Here is a 23,113-nt window from a genome sequence, read left to right as displayed (position 1 = left end):
GTCTAGTTTTTCCTCAGCTGTAATGACATTACTTGATGGCTGCCAAGAGGAAGAACTAAAATGACGGGACGCCTGGGTGGCTCAGTTGGTTGGACGACTGCCTTCGGCTCAGGTCATGATCCTGGAGTCCTGGGATCGAGTCCCGCATCAGGCTCCCAGCTCCACGGGGAGTCTGCTTCTCTCTCTGACCTTCTCCTTGCTCATGCTCTCTCTCACTGTCTCTCTCTCAAATAAATAAATAAAAATAAAAAAATCTTAAAAATAAAAAATCTTAAAAATAAAAAAAAAATTATAAAATGGCAAAATACACATAAACGAATGTAATAAAATGCCACTTAAAACAATCAGAAAATAAATGATCAGTGTTTAACTTACAGCTTCTAACTGATCCATCAGCTTTGATAAAAATTTACGACAGTCAGGAGTTTTACTATCAATCTTCATTCCAGTTTGCATTGCATATAAACGACCTACAAAGAAAAGAAAAATGAGATGACCTGAACAATTTCCATTAGTGAATGTTTAAAATATACATTCTTCATAATAAATAATTTAAAATCTAAGTGAATTTGGAAATAAAACTTTAAAAATAAACTTTGGAAAAATAAACTTTAGCAATAAAACTGATTTATTATGGATCTTATTTATAAAAATAAAGAACACACAAATATTATCCAAAGAATGTAACAGATCCATGATAATAGCAATTTTTTTTAAATCAAGTAAAGTCTTCTCTTTTGGCACTATGTTAGAAAGAAAGGAGGGAAGGAGAAGGAGAAGAGAAAAAAAGACTAGGTCCTAAGCTGTTAAAAAGACCTGTAATTTAATTGGGAAGTTAAGGCAACCAGAAAAATCACATGTACAATAGCACTCACCAAGTGCCCAAAAGTGATACTAACAAAATATATAATATGAGCTAGAACACTGGGAAACATAACTTGAGTTGAGGCTAACAGGGAGAACTGTTTAAGTTACATAAAAAATACAAAAAAAAAAAATACACACCCTTTTTAAAAAGTTAATAAAAACATTAGAGATAAGGCTAAACCTAAAAACAAAACAAAACAAAACAAAAAAACCAACTCTGTGACACCATGATCTTAATAGCTTTTCCAGTGACAGGAGCAGTGAAAGATCTGGTGGTAACTGTTACCATTGGTGTGTACATAAACCACTTGTAATTTACTCTTATATTCTCCAAATATGTCCTGGAAATCTGTGACAGCACTATGGATATATCATTCTAATGAAAGCACATTTAGGTGGTTCCCAGATGTTCATTACTACAAATCTTGTTACCATACCTTCTTGTGCTTGCATTCAAGAGTTCCCTGAGGCAAATAACCAAGAAATGGAATACCCAGGTCATATACATGTATCTTTTTCATCTTTGAGAGCTACTCTTAAACTGTCCTCCAAACAGATTACCAAAATACAGTTATAGTTCCAACATATGCAAGCACCATTTCCTCAAACCCACAAAAGCAAACAAACAAAAAAGCCTGGCAGTATCGAACTTATCAGTGTCAAGATTTTACGTGATATTTCATTTTCACTACTAAAAAAGTACTGCATATTTACTGGATAGCTCTATATCCACCTTCTTGAATTAGTAGCTATCAAAACAAAAGAAAAAAAATGTGCCAAATTTCTATTTGGTTGTTTGCTTTTCAACAAACTGTCTTGTGGCAGTTCTTTACACAGTATAAAGGAGGGATATGTTTCTCCCCTCAGATGGCATCTTATGAACACCATCACCCTTCCCTGCTTTATTTTTCTTTCAGCACGTAATCATATTCTACTTATTAATCCACCATCTCTACTTCAACTCAAATTTAAACTCTGTGATGATGGCAATTTCAGTCTATTTGGTTTGTTGATGTACCCTTGGCATGTAGGATAGTGCTTGGCCTTCGATAAACATTTTCTGCATAGATAAAGATGGATGAAAGAATAGCTCATTCTGCCCCACTGATTTAAATGCCACTTTTATCATTCATTATCATATATTAAGCTTCCATGGGATAAAAAGGCCCAATTCTGTATATTGTCTATCCTGCTTCATTAGTCTACTGGCCTATCACTGCTTTATTTACTAGAGCTTTAAAACATAGTTTGGGTATCTGTTAGGTACTCTCAAGATTTCCAATTCAATTAAGGCTACTCAATGATATCTTCTTTAAGAATGTATTAAGATACACATGATATACAGTTATTTATTGTGTTTTTAATTTTAAAAGCTTTATCTGAAGAAACTACTTTTTAAATACTTAGTCTTGCTTTTAGGACTATCTCCTATTACAGAGTTTGGTGTTTAATTTGTTAATGCATTTATTTTCACGTTATCAAATTTCAGGATTTGATCCATCTAGTTATTTTTTAGTATATGTGCTGCCGAAAAGAGCACGATCCATGTAGTTATTAACAAGAGGGAAAAAAAGGAGTTCCAAAAGTACTGTACAGATTTACATTGCCACAGAGTATAAAAAGCAAGGTGCTTTTGTTTTCTCTGCACAACAGCCAGCACTGGGCATCATTGTGACCCAAAACCAAATTCTAATCTAAAAAAACAAACCAAAAAAAAAAAGCTCATTTTAAATGTCTCTTGCTTTGATACCAAATGTGACCAAATTTTCTTTTTCTTTCTTCTACTTTTAACCAGTCATATATATATTTCTTTAAGCAACATGGCTGCGTCCTTTACCCATTTGTCTCTAAGGTTTTAATCATCTCCCCGCCCCCAACCCCCCCTCCCCCCATGGCTCCTAAAGCATGGCTGAACGCTCTCTCCTTTTAAACCAGTCACATCTCTTTTGAGCTGTTTAAGCTCTGTGCCTGTCTTAGCTCCTTTTCTTCTTGTAACTGACTGAACTCCTTAACACTACTTCTTTGTGAGCTGTTCAGGTTTCTTCTCCCAGTGTTTTTGTTGCATTTCTTCTTCAACAGTGAATCAAATGAGCTCTTTCGAAAGCAAACATACTGGCTGCATATATCATGCCATCTTTCAATTTCTGAATGCTGTTTTAAAACACAGAGACATGAAATATCTATGTTCTCAAAGCTATTATTTCCTTTCCTCTCCCCCCCACCCCGTAAATTCCAAGCTTGGAAAAGTTCTTTTACCTTGAAGGGGCTAGATATTCAGTTACATGATTTTTCTAGTTTTCCCCATGGTTTTAATTTTTCAAGTTTAACTCTAACGTGCATTTCCTCTCCTCCACAAGTTACTGGCACCTATCTGAAATACACAAAAAATGATGCAACCTTTCTCTAATGGTTTTGTGGTTCCCTCTTTTAATATATTTTCACCTTTTAAAAAATCATTTTTAAAAAAGACTATTTGAGAGAAAAGAGAAAAAGAGAGTGTGCACATGCAAGGCGGGGGGGGAGTAGCAGAAACAGCAGGACAAGTAAACTATGCACTGAGCACGGAACCCAATGTTGGACTTGATCCCATGACCCTGAGATCATGACCTGTGATGAAATAAAGAGTCCGATACTTAACTGTCTGAGCCACCCAGTGTATATTTTTCCTTTATATGTTTCCTGGTTATTTGATTTGCTGAGATCACAGATCAAATGCTACCTCTAGCACATGATAGTATCTCTTAATTGGTAATTCACTTTTTCTTCCTCCAAATTTACTCTGCTATGTCTTGCTGTATTACCAAAATTTTATCAAGAATTTTATGTGGTCTTGCTCGTATTTTTAAGAGGAAAGCTTCTGCTTCAGAGTAGGGATCAATTCCATGCCAGGTTGCTCATATTTCCCCTAACAGAGTCCCTACCCTATGCTATATTGAAACTGCGGCCTTTGGGACCAAGGGATTGGCAAGATAACTCACTAGAGTGTAGGAGAGAAAATCAGATTTCTACTGATAATTGTTAATTATTCTTTAAAAAATTTCTGTTTTTGCATCTTTAATAATACAGGTAGTACTTTTATAATAGAGTATTTGTACATTTACATAATTAGAGATTCATTTCTTTAACTCATATGGATAGGTGATAAGGTTAAAAATCACTACTCATTACATCCTTTCTCCTCTCATCTATAAACTATATTTTCTTATCCCAACCTAGCCCATACCTCTTCTACAGGGCCCCATTCTTTTACCATAATCCCTGGAATTACTGCTTTATAATCAGCAAAATCCTGTGCATCTCCTCAGATTCCTTCTCCCTCTGCCTTAACTAAACCCTAGACACCACTGGAAGCAATCCTCTTATATTCTTTATACATCAGGATTGACAAGCATGACTGTTTTTTTCTTTGCATCCCATTGCTACTTACTTTCTCTCGGTATCTTCTAAACACACTGGTCTAAAGCTCAAGCCCCTCTCTTCTACCTGATCTTGTTAATGCTTGTAACTGACCGAGAACCTCAGAGTCCTTCCTTATTTTTCCACCATCTTGAAAATTTGCTGTTCGCATGGATAATTGATACTTGTGGCAGAGACTACTAACTGCCCACATTCTTTCTTCCTAACTTCTTTGCTAATGAGACCCCTACACTATTAAGGGGGCTGTAATGTACCTAGCCAAAATAGTACATTTCCCAATATTATTCAAAGCCAGATATAGCCATTCAACTAAGACTGGTACCATGTTATCAGAAGTTGTTGGGAGAGAATTCTGGAAGTAATCTTAAAGGGGAAATGACAGCAGGGGAAAGATCTTACTGACCCTTTCCCTCTTCTTCCTGATGCCTAAAATAGACATGGTGTGACTGAAACACTAGTAGACAACTCAGACTGCAAGGCAACCTTGGAAATGGTAATCATGTGTTTGCCTGTACATCTGAAATTGCAAAGTACTTGGGTCCCTGATGACTTCGTGGGATTGACACGTTTTGGGTACTGCCAACATCAGACTTTGTTTTAAATGAGGGAGTTCTTATCTGACTTAGCTATTGTTATTTTGGATTTTCAGCAATAAGAAAGCAAATCTAATCCAAATTAATACACAAAACAATGTTCTCAATTCTTGCTGACCCTAATAATTGTATGTACTCTCCCATACAAGCCACTCACTCCATGATTAAATCACAATCTCAAATTGCTCTACTTCCCAAATCAGTATATTAAGCATCAAATCTAAACACAATTTTCATTTTTTCCAACTTGAAACTATGCCTGTTACAACAGGTGGCCAGTTCACTAGTGTCTATTTCTTTATTGCGATCAGTCTTTTCTCCTTTAACTTAACCTCTGCAACCAGCTTTGATTTTATATTTTTCTAGAACTTTACTGCCCTTACCCCTTAAATTTTTCTTTACTATGTTCCTCTGGCAAAAGGACACTCATTATTTAAACCCATCTATCCTCTTTCTCTATGCCTATATATAAGCAATAGAGACCACTGGCAGATGAGCACCATTATAAATATCATAATTATCAACCTCAAATGAGCTTAATGCTTGCCTTCCCAACCTCCCAAATGACTATTTCAAACATACATCAATCTCTTTAAACAACCACCTCACCCAGAAACAAGCACAGGAAATTTAATGGACGTTAATTAATTATTCACTACCTATATATACTGTTAGTCAGCAGGATGTCATAATAATGTGAGGAAACAGTACAGTTTCATGTTCCTAGGAGGTCTTTTTCCTATCTTCCTAACAGAGTAGTGAACACTGTATGCATCCTACAGTCCATGGAGTGTAGGTTGTTGAGTGTAACTGGTGAACCAACTTTGGAGATAAATGGCTATTCAGCACAGACAGGTTGAAAAAATGAGCCCAATTATTAGGATCACATTGGCTTTAGTGGAAGCCATCTAGGACTACAGAAATTAATTAGGCACTATTTCTTGCTACCATGAGAAAGTGATTTAAGTGACTTATTCACATGTAAAAAAAAGTACAATTCTCAGTTTCTACTTATCATTTTTAACTACTTCTATTGTTTACAATACAAATGGAGACTATCTACATCTACTTTGAAGCAAAAATCAAATTATTCCCAATTCATATCACCACAGCCATTATTATTCTCCCTCACAACACAAATAAAAACAAGGCTCAGCTCCCATCCTTTAAATGTTACCTTAATACAGATGGCTATTACCTGAAATACAATGTAATGATAATATAATTAACTGGTTTCACCCACATACATTTTCTTTCTTGGTTTACATGCATATTTAGGTCTTTGCAATTACTAGGACATTATTACATAACACCTTTAATTGAAGAACTGGGAAGAAATCACCTCAGAATTGGAAATATTTAGGATGAAAATGGCATGGCTGTAACAGTTTTTTAGTATCTCATGTGGTTTACTTGTTAAATACAGAAAATTATCTTCTGATATATTTTTAATATTAATAAAAGCAAAAATGCCTTAAATCTACTTGTAAAAATTAGTAAGTACACCAGAAGATCTTTCTGCCATAAAGGATGGAAAAAAAGAATCACTTTCATATAGAGCCCAAGACACTGTGCTAATTCACTGTAGCAGCAGGAGGATGATGAAAAATTAATGTCTAACATGGAAAATTACCTACTAAAATAGAATAAATATGTAGCTAAAATCTTCTATAAGAAAATATATTTATTTCATCAAGGAAATGTGTTTATTTTTATGAATAAATGTTATTTGAAGATGAGTAATGAGGCACATTTGCAAAAGGATTAAATACTTTCCAACCTAACTTTAATTTAATGTGAGGCATTTAGGAGATAAATATTTTCTAATCCTGAAGGTATGTATAATTCAAAGTTCCATAAAATCTAAACATTAACATTCTAACACATCCTTGCTTATACGTAAGAAATATAAAACTATGAAATGCAAGCTATAAACACGCAAAAAAGATATATAGAAGCAATTATGAAGAGAGATGCTTTGATAGGTTAAATAAACAAGGCACTCAAATAGGAATCAGTATAATTTCAACTTATGTTTAAAAGACTTTATTCCAACAAACAGAACTGAAAATACTACTCTATTCATAAGCATACTGTAAATACTTACTCTACGGTTAGTATTAGCTTTTGTGAAGGGACTTCTGAATCAAAGATAAAAAGTAAACTGTGAATGAGTATCTACTAACAAAAGATATTTACATTGCTCATTCCTTCATTAAACAACTATTTTTGGAGCTCCTGTCGGAATATAGTAGCTTTAAGAAAAAGTGAGCTATTCCTGAATTCTTACTAAAAGATTATGCTGGTACAGAGCAAAAGCAAAGTGACTACTTGATTACTAAAATGAGACTCTAATTCTGGCCATGATGGAATAACTAGACTTGACATTCCACCATAAACAACAAAAAACTAGACAAAATGTATGAACCACTTTTTCACAAATAGAAATAGATGGGAAGACTATGACACCAGGAGAAAGGAAACAAATGAGATGACTACACCAATGATCAGTCCAGCATTCTTCCTTGGAGGCACATTCTAAACTACGGAGTTTATGTGTGGGGGGGTGCCTCAAAGAGAATACAGATCAGTAGAGCTGAGAAAACAGACTAAAGCTTAGAATGACTAAAGGAGCTTTAAGTGGAGGGGCAGAGTTCTGAAGAAGAGAAGCCACGCAAAAGAGACATCCCAGACAGAGATAAACTAAAGGCTAAACTGAATACTACAAGATGCACACGTAGATCAGAACTCCATGAAGTCAGACAGAGTGAGTGGTAAGTTGTGAGCTGGACCGTCCCCAAAGCTGGGACGCATTTAAGTTGCAACCAGGGTGAAGAGTTCTAAATGCCTACCCAAGATATTCAGTAGAGACCCCAAATGGTAGGGTATGCTTTGGTAGTAGAAGATTACCCCATCCTTAAATCTACTTTAGACTTTCCCCCAAACTAAAAACAAAGACACAAACATATCACACTTAACTACAACTAACTTAATTGTTGGCCAGATCAAATTTGGTCAAAGGCCATAATATCCAGACATTCAAGAACTTAAACTTCACTATGTCCTGCAACCAGTCAAAAATTACTATAGATGGCAAATAAGGAGGAGAATGTGAACAGCCCAATTAAGACTGAACAATGACAAAATGACAGAAACAGCAGTGACATTAAATCACTTGGAAATCATGAACAAGTATTTAATGGAAACCATGAATAAAATGAGGAGAGAAACAAAACGTGCACAAAGGAACACAAATGGGGCACCTGAGTGGCTCAGTGGTTTAAAGCCTCTGCCTTTGGCTCAGGTCATGATCCCAGAGTCCTGGGATCAGGCTGGCATTGGGCTCTCTGCTCAGCAGGGAGCCTGCTTCCCTTCCTCTCTCTGCCTGCCTCTCTTCCTACTTGTGATCTCCATCTGTCAAATAAATAAAATCTTAAAAAACTCACTTGATTCTAGTGAATCAAGAATTCACTTACAAAGCTCTTCAACAGGACAGAAAAATGATACCAGATTATGTGGGAAAATATTTCAAATTTTATTTCATTTTATAAATTTCTTTTAAAAAATGACAACTAAAGAAATTAAAACGTAGATTAGGGCTTATGGGCTTATGACATACTGATAAGTAAAATGTGTGACAATGATAGCCAAAGGACAAGAGAGGAAAAAGAAAATCAAGTTTTTATGTTGAATGTGAGGTGTTATGTTATATGATGACAGGTTATGATAAGTTAACATGAATGCTAAAGCAACCACTAAAAAAATAAAACAAAGAGGAATATCTAATAAGCCCACAGTGGAGGCACAACAGAATCTGAATTGCTTCCAAAGAGAAGCAGTAACTAAGGTTCAAAAACATCTAACAACCAAAAAACCTGGACAAGCCATAGAAAGATAAATGACAGACTGAATGAAAGCAGGAACTTAAGCAACGAAACCTCTCATATAGCAACATGCTGCCAGAGAGTCAGTTTTCACTTTGAATATCAAACATAATTGTCATAAAAAATGAACCTTACCAAAGATGCTTTAAATCTGCAGCTGCCAAAGAAAGATAATGACAGTGAAGGCCGAATTACTTGACACCACTGACCCTGTCCCTTTAACCTTAGGGACAGGCTGAGAGTCTTAAAAACTCATTTACTTTACTCAAAAATAGGATTAACTATTAAAATGACCATTTTTTACAAAACAGAACTCATGATCCCAGCATGTCTGCAAAAACAAATATAAGGTAAATAAATGGATCGTTAATGGATAAATCAGGTAACTTAATCTTTTGTGTTTCCATTATTAACCTGTCACTGCTATAGTAAAGTATCCTGAGTCAGCCTATAATAAAAAATAATTACTGAGACAACAGAACTATGGACTTCAATTAATCACAGATTCAGAAAACAGTAAAAAAGTGGAAAATTGCTTATCTTTTATTGGTTTAGTTAAGTTTGTCTCCTTGGCTTTAAAAGATCCAATTTCTGTGTGATTAACTACAGAAAAAATAATAGGCAACTGATTATTAATCCTAAAATCTAACTTAACACATCCATTAAAAAAATCCAGTATTATTTAGCCTTTAAACTAATTTAAAATTTTACACTGTAGGTCCTGTAATATCTCAGAATTGAAATGGCCATAGGTATTTACAACTTCCTGAATGACTGTATTTAATTTTCCAGTGATTATATAAACAAATGACCCTCAAAGAGCGCTTACACACCTTCATTCACAGTCTGATAATTATACACTGTCACCCCCTAGAGGAAACTCTGAAAAATCACACTTGAAACTATGTTTAACTAAACATTTGGTTAAACCAAATCTCAATGGAAGGAATCTTTATGGGTTTAGCTTTATCTACACCAAACCTAACAGAATCAAAATATGTATCATACTGTGCCTATATTTAGCAGAGGCTCAAAAATATTCTGGCTTCATTAAAGGAAAAAAAAAAAGAGAGAGACACACACATGTTGCTCAGTTATGTTAGCAACTCAAGCCTATCCTCCTTTTCTACTCTTCACTTACTAGAAATCTCCCAGATTACTGCACTGCCTTTCTGCCCCCCTTTCATTGTCAGTTTGACTCGGTCCTTTACCCTCACTCACTTCATAATTGGTTTTCTAATTACTACTTACTGTCAACAATCTTCCATATAACTAGTTCTCATCTAGCATTTGCCATCCGGTTCCTGGTTCCATTACTTACTAACAGAAGAACCAGGGTGACAGTGGGATTCAAATCAGATATCCTGAAAGACTGTTACAATGCCGAGAGCTACATGAATGTTAGTTGTCTGGTTTCCTTATTCAGTGACAACTGTGTGGCTATAGTTCCCTCTAGGGACCGCTGTTGCCTTAAAATCCAGGTAATTTAACAAACATTTTTTGAGCACCTTTTCTTTACTATGTATCTATCTCCAGTGGCCCAGCACTATAAGGCACAGTCAATAAATAAAAAGCCCCCAGAAGTATGCAAGTCTGAAGTTTAAACTCCCGAAAAGATAGCAGATAAATGAAAAGCAATTAAGGTAGTCTTACAAGACACAATGAGGACACAAAAAGGAAGCGCTTTTCCAATTTAGGAGAAGGCCTCCCTGAAAAGGTAACATTCAAGCTGGTTCCTAAGGATAAAGTGGAGTGGGGATGGTGGGGAAGGAAACAGTTGTCAAGGCACAGGGAATATAATGTTGGAAGGCTTAAAGACAAGAGAGAATGAGCAAGGTTCCAGAAACAGTAAAATTCAGTTTGATTAGAACTGCTATAGATGATTCAGGGTTCCAATCACTAAGGGCACTTATATATGGAGCAACAATAGGTGGATTTAAAAATGAATCAGTCCTTAATAAAGCTTTTGTTTTTGCATTTTTTATGACATGGAACATGTTCACTTTAGAGAACAGAAAATAAACAAAAAAGACAATCAGAAGAAAACACTATCCATGAACCCAAAAGCCACAATATTTTTCTCCAAGTATATACATATTAAAAAGTTCAATTCATATTATACATACAATTTTATATCCTGCATTTTCAAATAAACTTCTTCCTATGTTACAAAAGATGACTTGTAATTCTTACTGATTACATTACTTTCCACCCAGTAGATCTGCCGTAACTTAATTAACCATTTCCACAATGACACATATTTTGGTTGTTTTGCATTTTTCACAAATGCATAAATAATCATCCAGAGGACTCCACATAAAACTCTCAGTATATTTGTGATTATTTCCTAAGCAAAAACTTTCCAAAACTATAATTACTGAATTATATAGACTTCTACAATTCCATTTTGCCAAAATACTTTCTATAAGTTTGTACCAAGTCACACAGCCTTGTCAATGGAGATTTCACCACATATTCATCTACACTGAGTTACAATTTTACAACCAAAAAAAGTAATCTATTTTAATTTACATGACTAATTAAGCTCAATGTTAATAATTAGCATTCCTTCCTTTAGTAGTTAAACATACATGCTCTTTGTCCCTTTATCTACAAGGATCTTCTTTCTTAAAAAACAGTTTTGTATGAGTGTTTTATATACCAGGGATTCCAGTCTCATCTACTGGAAATATTTTTTCTTGCAATGTTTTTTTAAATTAATACTGTTTGTGCCATACAGAATTTCTAAATGTTTCTAGACAACTCTATTATTCTTTTACTTTTTTTTTTTAAACTAAGCACTTAAAACAGGTCTTCCTAGCAGCTAAAGGGATTATCTGTTTGAAGTAGAAACTAGGAAGCTCTGTCAGTAACTGGGGATAAAATGAGGCCATAATATACCAAAGAAACTGAGTAGACAAGTAAAATTTTAAAAATTTAATGACTGAGACATATGAGGGAATTGAGAAAGGTTAAATTTGTAATCTGGGGCACTTGGGTGGCTCAGATGGTTAAGTAACCAACCTTGATTTTGGCTCAGGTCCTAATCTCAGGGTTGTGGGGAGTCTGCTGCTCTCTCTTTCTCCCTTGGCCCTCCCCCAGCTCATGCTCTCTTAAAAAATTTGTAATTTCTAGCTAATAAATTTTCACATCTGACAGAAATGGGATATTCCAGAAAATGTTATTTAATATATCCATGCTAGGCCAAAAATATTTCAAATTGAAGAAACTAATCAATATAAAAAATAATTTCCCCCCAAAAGCAGAAAGTTCTGCTTCATCAATTACTTTTCTTTAATCTAAAAAAAGAGATAAAGCTGTGTTTTAATCTACATCAGATATGAGAACCTTCATAACAATATTAAGGAAGCTAGCATGATATGGTTATTGAAAATCTGACAATGGTAACACATAAAAAAAAGGCTGAATCAGTATTACTTAGGAACTCTTCTTGCAGGAGAAAAAAAGGAAAAAATAGACTACGACATTAAGAAAAATACATGATATACAGAGTTTATACCAATAGCACGGCATAAGAAAAGAAAGGCTGATAAACAGGATACTACGAAAATTAAAACTGTGTCTGTGACACCCTGTTATGAATACAAAAGAGAAGCCACAGACTGGGAGAAAATATTTGCAAAACAAGGACTAGTAACTACAATATATTAAAACCAAGGAAACACAAAAGGGGGGGAGGGACAAAACCAGAAAATATGCTAAAGGTGATATACATACAGTAATAAACACAAGAAAAGATGTTAATTTCAGTAGCCATCAGGTAAATAAAATTAAAGACATGATATCAATGTAACTATCAGAAAGACTAAAATAAAAAACAGTGACACACCAAATGCCAGGATGGGGTGGCCTAGGGTTGAGGGATGGGTGTGGCGACAAGAAGATGGGTGTGGCTACAAAAAAGTAACAAGTGATTCTTGGGGAACTGTTCTCTATCTTGACTATGGTGATATAGGAACCTATACTTGATAAACTGTTTAGAACTAAATAGCACACACACAGGAACAAACATAAAACTGGGGAAGTATGAATAAGACTGGTGGATTTCATCAATGTCAATATTTTCTGGTCATAATATTTCAGTATAGTTTTGCAAGTTACTACTACTAGAAGACACAGGGTAAAGCACATGATCTTCTTTCTCTTTTTCTGACAAATTCATGTGGCTTTACAATTACTTCAAATTAATAAGTTTAATTAAAAAAAAAAAAAAACTAACGGATTCTTTCCAGGAATGGAGGGGTATTTCAAGGAGGAGGACATTTACTATTTTTTTATTACATAATACAATAATAAGTTCAAAGAAGTAAGCATAAGCACACTAGCACTTGCACAAATGGTGAAAAAAAGTAATTTGATACACATTTTAACATACATTCCTGATTTAAAAAGAAAACAAAAGACCAAACAAAGAAATACAGAAATATTAAGGTCACAATTAAAAAATGATGAGGTCAGAGATAAATCATTTTTGGAAATCATATAATTGAAATGGAGGAGGCACAATGGGTACATACTGAGAACATACCTATGAATTCATCTAAAACTCATTATAAACACAGTAGGGTAAGTTATAAAATACAGTGCACTGAGATTCTTTCCATTACATTTCCTCACTGTAATTAGAACATTTTCAAAAGCCATAAATTACTATAGTTACTATATAGTTCATCTATTCAATCAACAGACAAAATTTACACACATCCACTGTGTCTTAGATATTAAGAGTTAGAAACTCAACGATCATCAACATAAGACATACTTCTTACTCTCATAGAGCTTACACTCTAGTGAAGTTAATAGTAACATTTAGAGAGATGGCATGTATTAAGTATTTCTGAATGTCAGTTATGTGCCAGGTGGTGAGAGAAAAAAAGATATTAAAACCTCCCTGTCCTCCAGGAGAATCCAGAAGATGAAAAGGCAAATCAGTATTTATAACACAATTTAATTAAAATGAGAGGCCCACTAGAACAACTTCCAACCATCCCTATGAGGTAATGAAAAGCAGCTTACAAAAAGTGTAATTTGTACTGAATCAGTAAGAGTAAGCTAACCAGGTTAAGAAGAAGTCAAGGGATTCTAGGCAAAGAGCAGCAACGTACACAGAGCCTTAAAACTAAAAGATAGTATGGAGCTTTACCAGTCAGCAAGTACTTTAGCAAAATAATCTTGATTTTTTTTTTCTTACCAAAAATTTTTTGCTGTAAGAATTTAGAACACTACACTAAGATTATAAAAATGCATCTCTTCACACATTTTTAAGTTGCTATTTACCACTTTTCATCAGTTTAAGCAAGTATAAAAGCTGTAATTTCTGTACATCAAATACATACATCTAAAATTTCTAACATTCTTTCAACTGTATAACAATTTGATATAATTCTAAAACACACAATTTGATATAATTCTAAAACACACAAAGCTCTTTCTTTAAGCATCAAAAATAATACATTTTGTCTTTAACCTGTATTTCCATTTACATATCATAATGAATTTTATTACAAAGAATGTATTTGTATGCTCAAAATCCTAACTTGATTATACTTCTCTACAACAACAACAAAAATGTATAAAAATTGAAGTTTAAATTTACCAAAATTTCCTGTGAGATAAGATACTAAGTGTTAAAATTTTTCCTCTGGATTTCCTCTAAGCATTAAAATTACGTAATTATTGTAATGCATAATTGATCAAAACATATCAATGTTACACATTTCAATAATCATTAAAAAGAAGGTAAATTTATTGGAAATGCATCTTACAATGAGCTAAACTGTGTATCCAGGAATCAATATGATTTACTATCATACAGAACAGGAGTAGAGCAAAGCTTCTGTTCCCACTTTCATATTGACAAATTTAAGATGAGAGAAAATTTATTCACATAAAACAGCAGATGAGAATGGAAGTTTTATCACATCAAAATCACTGAATTCTTTGAATTCCTTCTGGGTAAGTTATAAAATACAGTGCACTGTATTTTATAAAAAGCATATACTTACCTATCATCAAATATTATTTTTAATCATCTCTTACCTGACATTTCACATAGGTCAGCCTCAAAATTTGTTTTAAAATTAGAAAAGTACTTGTCACCCCTCATTAGAGTTATTCATTTTCTCAATTTTGTGAAGCAATACAAAAAAAATCTTACAGATTCATCATTTTCTTTCATGACATTGGGACAGGATTATTCTAAGACACTGACAGGATTAGGAAAACTGAAATACTGTTCATTTCAACATCCTCTGGCAAACAAAACAAAACAAAGCAAAACAAAACAAAAACACTTGAAACCAATTTAAACTTATTTCTCTTATCACTTGTTTTAAATGTATTTCTCAAAAAACAAAATACCTCAGAGCTGATGATTACACTCATTTAATTTGAGAATGTCTACCACAGAATATTGATGGCAAAACCTGCTGTTAATGGCAAACCAGCCAGTCAGTGGAGGCTTACTTTCTCAGAAAAATATCACATAGTTTTCCAATTTGAATAAATATGTTAAGCCATGTCTGCTTTCACCTCATTTCATCTGAATTCTAATTCCAAAATTTCAGTAAGCCACAGATCCTTAAGTCACTTGGATGAAACAAGGCCCTACCCACTTCAGCATTTCTCTTAGATCAGGAATGATATTCTTTAAAATAATGAATATATAATGTAAAGGTTAGATCATTTCATAACTCTTACGTTTAGGGAATTCAGAACAATGCAACACAGCCTGGTTTTAACATGAGGCTCTACCCTCAACAGATACATTTGTAAGTGTAAGAGACTTTGGAAAAAGCCTTTTCCAATGTGGTTCTTCCAAGTCCTCCTCCCCACAGTTAAACCTTCTCATACTCTCTTGTACAGGACTCTGGTCCCAAACTGTTCCTCTCTACCCTTCTGGATAAAATCCCAAATGATCAAACAATGGCTACTAATATCTAAGGACAATTCCTTTTCTTCCCTTTTATAAAATGTTCTGTCTCGTTCCCCAAATTAGAATGTTGCTTTGACATCCTTTCCCATGCCCTGTATTTTCAAATAAAGGTCTATTCTTGGCTCCAATTTTCTTCCATATAAAACAGGAAAGGAAAGGATGCTCTCCTTAATACCTTAATTAACAGAGACTTCACTACACCATTAATTTGAATTGTCCCTTTTTTCTGGACACCCTGGAAGGTTTTCCACACTCCTTCCCAGGGCAGTATGTCATAAAAAATACTCATGATACATGAGAGCATGCTTTTCTTCTTTAAAGTTGAAGAGCATTTGTGAACAGGATGTGGGAAAAGAGAAGTAGCATACTACTTTGCTATCCTGATAAAAGGAGCTTTGTCAGAGAAGAAACAGAAGTTGAGAATTGCGGAGGTAATTCCTGTAGAATTCCTTCATACTGAGGTTTGAAGAACACTGGTTGGTACGTGTAGAGCACGAATCATAACAAGTTACCATGAGCGGTCTTCTGTTATACAACAGAAATCAGACCCACACATATGGCAGTTACAGGAATTATGAGAGAGCAAATTTAAACAAACTTTTTAAAGCATTTAAAGAAATAAGAGTATTTAAGAAATATAGTAACAAAAGACTATCAGAAATGGCTACGCTGATTTAAAAACAACAAAAAAAGAAAACATCCAGAAATAAAAAAGGGAAACAGAAACTCAATAAATGAGTGATACAAAAGGATATGTGGAGGTGAACACAGACCTAAAGAAATTATACAGAATGTAGCACAGAGAGACAAAGGGATGCAAACTATGAAAACACTGAGATAAATAAAGGAGAAAAGTCCAACAAGTCTAATCAAAATTTCAGTAGAGGATACTTAAACAGATTTAATAGTAGAGAATTCTCCAGAATTTATGAAAGACACCCATCTGTAAATCCAGGAAGCCAAAGTCAATCCTAAAGAAGGCAGATGAAAAGAAATCAAGTCCTAGAAAATCAGAACATAAATTACAAGAGTGATAAATTGGCTATAGTTTAAAATTAAGAACTTTTGAATACCAAAGGACTTCATGAATAGAGTGAAAAATCAAACTATGAACTTGGAGAAGACATTTGCCATGCATGTAACAAAGGAGTATTATCTTAAAGAAAAGACAAGCACTGAAATAAAAAAAAATGGACAAAAGCAATAAATAGGTATTTCAAAGGGGAATCACAAATGGTAATTAACATATGAAAAGATGCTCAACCTCATTAAGACTCAGTGAATTGCAAATTTAGCTTCAATTTCATGCTCACCAGATTGGCAAAAATTAAAAAGTCTAATAACTTCAAATATGGTGGGTACCTTGGTGTTCATTTTATTATTCCTTAAGCTGTATAAACACATTGTATGTGTTATTTAATATGTTTTATAACAAAAAATATTTTATAAGTACCACTGAATTTAGCAATGAACATGTTTGTCTATGGCCCTGCAGAGAGCAGTTTCAGTGAAATAAAGGGGATGAAAAGCAGGCTGCAATGAGCTGAAAAGGCTCTATGTGATAGGAAGGTAAAGACAACACAAACAACTATTAAGAGCTTAAATTTGAGGTTAGTCTCACAGTGAGAGCTTTTTTAAAATTTAATTTTTTAAATAAAGGAAACTGGGGCAAATTTAAAAAGAAATAGCAGAAGGAAGAGGACGATGACACAGAAAATAAAAGCCCCTGGCTATTATATACAAAGGTATATAATACGGAGCTTATGAATAGCAGTTAGTTTTAGACAGGAATAAGTGTTCCAACTTCACTGTTATAAAAAAGTACCTTTTTGACCTTATCAAATCACGTTTCTCATCCCTCTAACCATTCCAGTTACAATGGGCTCCTTGATCCTCCTTCAAGCAAGCCCCTGCCTCATGACTTCTGCATATGTTACTCCCTCTATTTAGAATACTCTTTTCCAAAGATGCAAAGCCTGCCTTTCACTCCTTTCAAGTCTTTGCTCAGATATGAACTCAGTGAAGTATTCCGAGTACCTTAAAAGTGGAATCCCCTCCTCATCCCCGTCTACTCTATTCCTAGTACTCCTTGTTCTTTTTCCCTGCTTTATTTTTCTTCAAAACCTTCTAATATTCCATATAATATGCTCATTTTATTGTTTAATCCCCTCTTCCCCACTTGTCTACAAGCTCCATGAACTAGAGCCACAGCACCTGGTAATGCTTGATACAGAGGAAGAAACTCAATAAATACAAGGTGAATAAATGATTAATAGTCCGGACTCGAGGAACTGGAAGAACATATATAATGAAAACAATACTGTATGACTTGAACAAAATGAAGCAGAGCCTAGAGAGTAATCAACGTACTGCCTACAGAAGAGATTACATTGGAGTTAGATCTTGAATCATGAGTTTGCGAAGTGGAAAAAAAAAAAAAGACAGACATTCCAAGGAACTAAAAACATGGAGGTTTAAAAGGGCCTTGTACACCTGAGAAATGAAAATGGGGTTCTAGAGTAGGACAGGGAAGACAGCAGACCAGATTTTAGCGAGCCTTACAATGTTCACAGCCTTATAATGTTCACATTATACCGAGTTTTTCCTTTATAGAAGATTATAGTTGCTTGGTCACTCTTTTTATTGGCGGTCAAGTTTAAAGTTTAAAGTTTACATAGAACTACTGCAAAGAAAAAAATCTGAACAACCTAATCTGTTCTCCAACTGCAGACTGTATGTCACAATCAAACACAGTATTCCTACGAATTGTCTCAAACCCAAGTATTATTCAAAGAAGTCAAGACAAAAAATTCTCATTGGTGGGAAAATGGCCAAATTCAAGGGCTACTTGAATTCAAAGACTACTCGTCTCCATTTCACCATTTATGAGTTTTTTAATGGGCTGGCCTGTTGTCATACTTAACCTGCACTTATTACTATGTTTTCAATTAGTCTACCTTCCTTCTGTCCACATCCTTACTGTCCTTGGGACACAGCTTCGTTTTAGCTCCCACACACGTTACTTAACCATCCAGGTTATTTTCGATACAGGAGACACTCTTGAGTACACACACAACACCTTAAGACAGTGTGTTAGCTCAAGTGCCCAGGTAGCCAGTTTAGGAATACTTATGCACAAGACTAAAAAGGTGGCAAACACCAACTTCTAAGTTTTGCCTCTCTGGGGCCTGCGGCAGGGGAGGAGGGGGAGCACGTGAGACCGGGGAAACCGTGAAAAGGGCGGGGCTCCACTTGTTCCCAGGGAAGGCCAGAGGTCAAAGCTCAGGTCTTAAACTGAAGGGGCGGGGCCTGCCTTAAAAACCAAGGGGTGGTGTGTGGGTTCTGGAGGATAAAGAGGGACACGGCGACTCGGAAAGACTCACAGTAATAAGCCACCACAGGGTCCCGCTTGTCATGTTCCTGAGCCGTCCTCAGATGATGCTGTATGCTCTTAAACTGGGGGGGGAGTGGGGGCAGCGGAGCAAGCGCGGCCATCTCTATTCCAGGAATCACCACTTCCTACTCGCGCGCCACCGACACTTCCGCTTCCGTCTGGCAGGTCGCGCGCACGAACGCAAACGACAAGTCCCGCCCACTCTCCCGTTGCTCGGCGACAGCAAGTCAACTACGGACTCCCAACAGGGACAACCTCAGAGTACCTCGCTCTTGGTGGTTGGAACCCCGAGAAGGCTAAGCCGCTCCGCGGTTGTGCGGCTTGTGGCACCAGCGCCCTCTGCTGGCTGCGGGTGGGAGGGAAAAGAGTTTTCGTTTTGTTTTACCTTGTCGTGTCCCTCCTGCCTTTTTTCCTTTTCTCCTTCCCTCCTTCCGTCGGTCCTTCCCTCCTTCTTTCCTTCCTCCCTTCCTTCTTCTTTCCCAATACAGAAGGTAGGAAGGGGAAAGCAAGAAGAAAATAATGTTTGTTGATTGGGAGAAAGGGTAGAGGCGTGAATTGCCTTTAGTATCGTTCAGAAATTATCACTTCCAGTTTCTCAGATTATCTTAATAGTGTCCTTAGAAGCTTTTCTGATTTTAGAAACTTTAAATTTAACTACTGTGAGCATGAGAGGTAATTGAGTTCTTCTGTATTGACACATTGGGTAAAATAGCCAGACTCTTTTCAACTTAAATACCAGGCACATTAAACTTAAAGAAAATTGAATTTTTCTTGTGAACTGGTGAATGAATAATCTGAAGATCATTTATTTCTGGAGAATGATCAATAATTTGCCAAATATATTGACTCATACCATTGTCGGCATCAACTTTTCCTTCTACCATCAGTGACTTCCATTCTTTTTCTCTCTTCTCCATCCCATTCTGTCGTTTTCCAGGACTTTACACTTTATTGTCCAATAACCTTCATCTTTATTGCTTTTTTTTCTCAGCTCCCAGGTTTGAGGGTTCATCTTAAAACTAGCTTTCATTGAAATCACACCATCTCCAAGGAAAAAGATCTGAACCTCTGAAATTTGTCATGCCTGCTATTCTCTCATCACCAAACCATCTTCCCCACTCCCCCACCCCTGCAGAAACTGCTCTGTGTCCTCAGTATTACCCCCTACTCCACATCCTTTGTCCGTTTCTTCTTGCAGAGTACATTACCTTACTGGGTCTGCCTTTTTTTTTTCTTTTTTTTTTTTTTACCCGACAAGAAACTGAGTTCTGTATTCTCCCCAATCTCAGTAACATTCACTACCGCTTGACAATGTATGTGTTATAGACTGAATATTTGGGTCTCCTTAAAATTCGTATGTTGAAACTTAATGCCCAATGTGATGGTACTAGGAGGTGGAGTTTCTGAGAGGTGATGAAGGCAGAGCCTTTATAAATGGGATTAATAGCTTTATAAAAGAGACCCCAGAGAGCTATCTTGGCCTTCTCCGACGTGAGGAGGATAAGATACAAAAGCAACATTCTGCAACCTACAAGAGCCGTCCTCACTAGAACCTGACCATGCTGGACCCCAGATCTTCCAGTCAGAAGAGTTGGATTGGTAGAGGAACTAAAGCAGAGTGGGTTAACCATAAATGCCATCTGTTTGTCCTTATGACTTCTCATTTATTCTTTTCCTATTCTTGATTGTCAACTGTGGTTATTCTTCACCTAAGTTCACCTAAGAAGTTGTTGTTGTTGTTTCCAAAGACATATCTAGATCTCACTCCCAGGCACCCCAATGTAAATGTCCTGGGTTGGAGCCTAAATAGCAGTATTTTTAAAAGGGCTTCAGGAAGTTTTAATGGTTGAGGACCAGTGCCCCAGTGAATCATCAATATGTGGGTGATATTTCAAGCCTTGTCCTCTCTCTTTAAGCTAGACTCTCTAATTTTTTTTTTTTTACAGGATAGTAGTGTAAATAGTTTATTTGCTCATATGTCATGAAAAGACCAGAAAAGTAACATGAATTGCTTTTTTACAGAACATTTCTAATATTGCTAAGAAGGCAAGCCCATTAATAAGCAGAAAAGAACATGCCAACATTATTGTCTATTTGTTGATTAATAAATAGGGAACTATTTTAATATATGCTTTTTAGTATTAAGCTTTGGAAAGCAGCCGCCTGTCAAAAAGAGCCAACTACTTGTGTTGTATCATGGTCAAATTGTTTTTTTCATCAAAATCAATGTTAACAGACAAAATCTTGGCATGTTCTTTTTAAAGTACACATTTATGAAAATGTGCTAGCAGGTGGCAGTTTTAAAAGTAATTTTTTGTAAATAGGTATGCTAAAGTGAAATGTGGTAACTGATCCCTAAACTGTCCTTGTAGTTAAATATATATATTAAAAAAACTATAAGTTAAAATAACATTCAGATTGTATAGCACAGGCTGATGCATTTTTAAACAATATTTACAATATTACCCAGAGGGTTAGGTGGAAATTAAAGTGTAAAAACCATAAAAAACTGCACCAATTTTATAGCAAAATATCTGTACATTTAAAAAGAGATCATATAACTACACATTATCCAAGGAAAATGGGACCTTCACCAAGGGGTTCACATAAGCACAACATAAAATAAGAAATTCAGTGGTTAAATACTATACAATAAACTTTACAATTAATATATTGATGTACCAAGAAGTAAGCCAGAAGCAGAGTGTATAATATGTAAAGTACATATTATACATATTATTCCTTGATCAGAACCTGCAATTCCTGCTATTGAGATTAAAGTCATGAGATATAAATTGTTTTACCCCACCTCTGCTACAACAAAGTAATAATAACTAGCTGGCGTTTGCTGAGCTTTCTGTTATGAATCATGTATGTTTCTAGGGACTTAGCATAAACTCATTTAATCTTTACCACACCCTATGAAGAACGTATTATCACTTTCATTATCTTATAGAAAAGAAAAATGGAGCACTTAGGCATTACGTAACTTGCAGCAGATCACAGCCAGCAAATATGAGTGTTTGATACTAAAATCCATATGCTTTGGTTTCAGATCCTGTGGAATCTAACCACGTAATGTCCCTCTATGCCAATATATCCTTGTATTTTATGTTTTTCCTATTGAATGGTCCTATGTCTGAAAATTATGTGTTCTATTTCTAGTAAAGGCTCTACCTTCCTGTTATTCTCCAGATCTCTCCCTTTGGGACTGGAGATTTTTCAGGTCTCTTTCTCTTTTGCATGTGTTCTAGGAGGAAAGGGACAAAATAAGCAAGTAAGTGAAATGGATTTTACGCCATCTGCTAAGACATGCTCTCTTCTTTCCAAGTACTGTACTCCCGTCGTGAAAGGACTATTGATATGGGGAAGAAAAGTAACAGGGACTGTTAGCATAACAGCACATTAAAATTATGGTGTGAAAGAAAATAAATATTAATAACATGTGATTGTTTCTTCTTCTTGATGTTTTATAATGAAGAAGTTACTATGAAGGAAGACCTAACCTCTCCTCCATCGAGCTCCGAAGAGTTGCTAAAGGATTTCACATCCCCCTCCAGGTTGGGGCTTAAATCTTGGCTAGTTAGGGGAGGGCATAGGTGGAATTAACCAGTCAAGCTCCCTGGCCTGGCATTTTCTTTGTGGGAAGGCTTTTGGTTTTAAAGATTTTATTTATTTATTTATTTGACAGAGATCACAAGTAGGCAGAGAGGCAGGCAGAGAGAGAAAGGGAAAGCAGGCTCTGTGCTGAGCAGAGAGCTGGATACGGGGCTTAATCCCAGGACCCTGAGATCATGACCTGAGCTGAAGGCAGAGTCTTAACCCACTGAGCCACCCAGGCACCCCAGGCTTTTGATTTTAAGTGTTATTTTTTAAATAAATATAAAGATACTTTATTTCCTGTTTAATTGTTCAGTTTTTAGTAATATGTGCCTTTCTAGGAATGTGTTCATTTTATGTAAGTATCAAACTTATTGACATAACATTGTTCATGATGTTTCCT

The 23,113-nt window shown here is 35.4% G+C and overlaps 1 protein-coding gene across 1 annotated transcript in view; it reads right to left on the bottom strand.

Moving 5' to 3' along the window:
• The window catches only part of VTA1 (vesicle trafficking 1), a 63,821-nt gene extending 44,549 nt beyond the window's left edge, over window positions 1-19,272 (bottom strand). The window contains exons 1-2 of the mRNA XM_059400839.1: window positions 19,100-19,272; window positions 376-470 (exon numbers count right to left, since the gene is read on the bottom strand). Of these exons, the coding sequence (XP_059256822.1) occupies window positions 376-470; window positions 19,100-19,211 (207 nt within the window). The 5' untranslated portion in view covers window positions 19,212-19,272. The remainder of the gene's footprint in view (window positions 1-375; window positions 471-19,099) is intronic.
• Window positions 19,273-23,113: the final 3,841 nt, after the last annotated feature.

Source organism: Mustela nigripes, chromosome 5 (assembly GCF_022355385.1).
Source record: "Mustela nigripes isolate SB6536 chromosome 5, MUSNIG.SB6536, whole genome shotgun sequence".
NCBI classification, from domain to species: domain Eukaryota; kingdom Metazoa; phylum Chordata; class Mammalia; order Carnivora; family Mustelidae; genus Mustela; species Mustela nigripes.
Note: the sequence above shows the minus strand (reverse complement) of the source record. Positions and strands in the feature narration are given on the sequence as shown.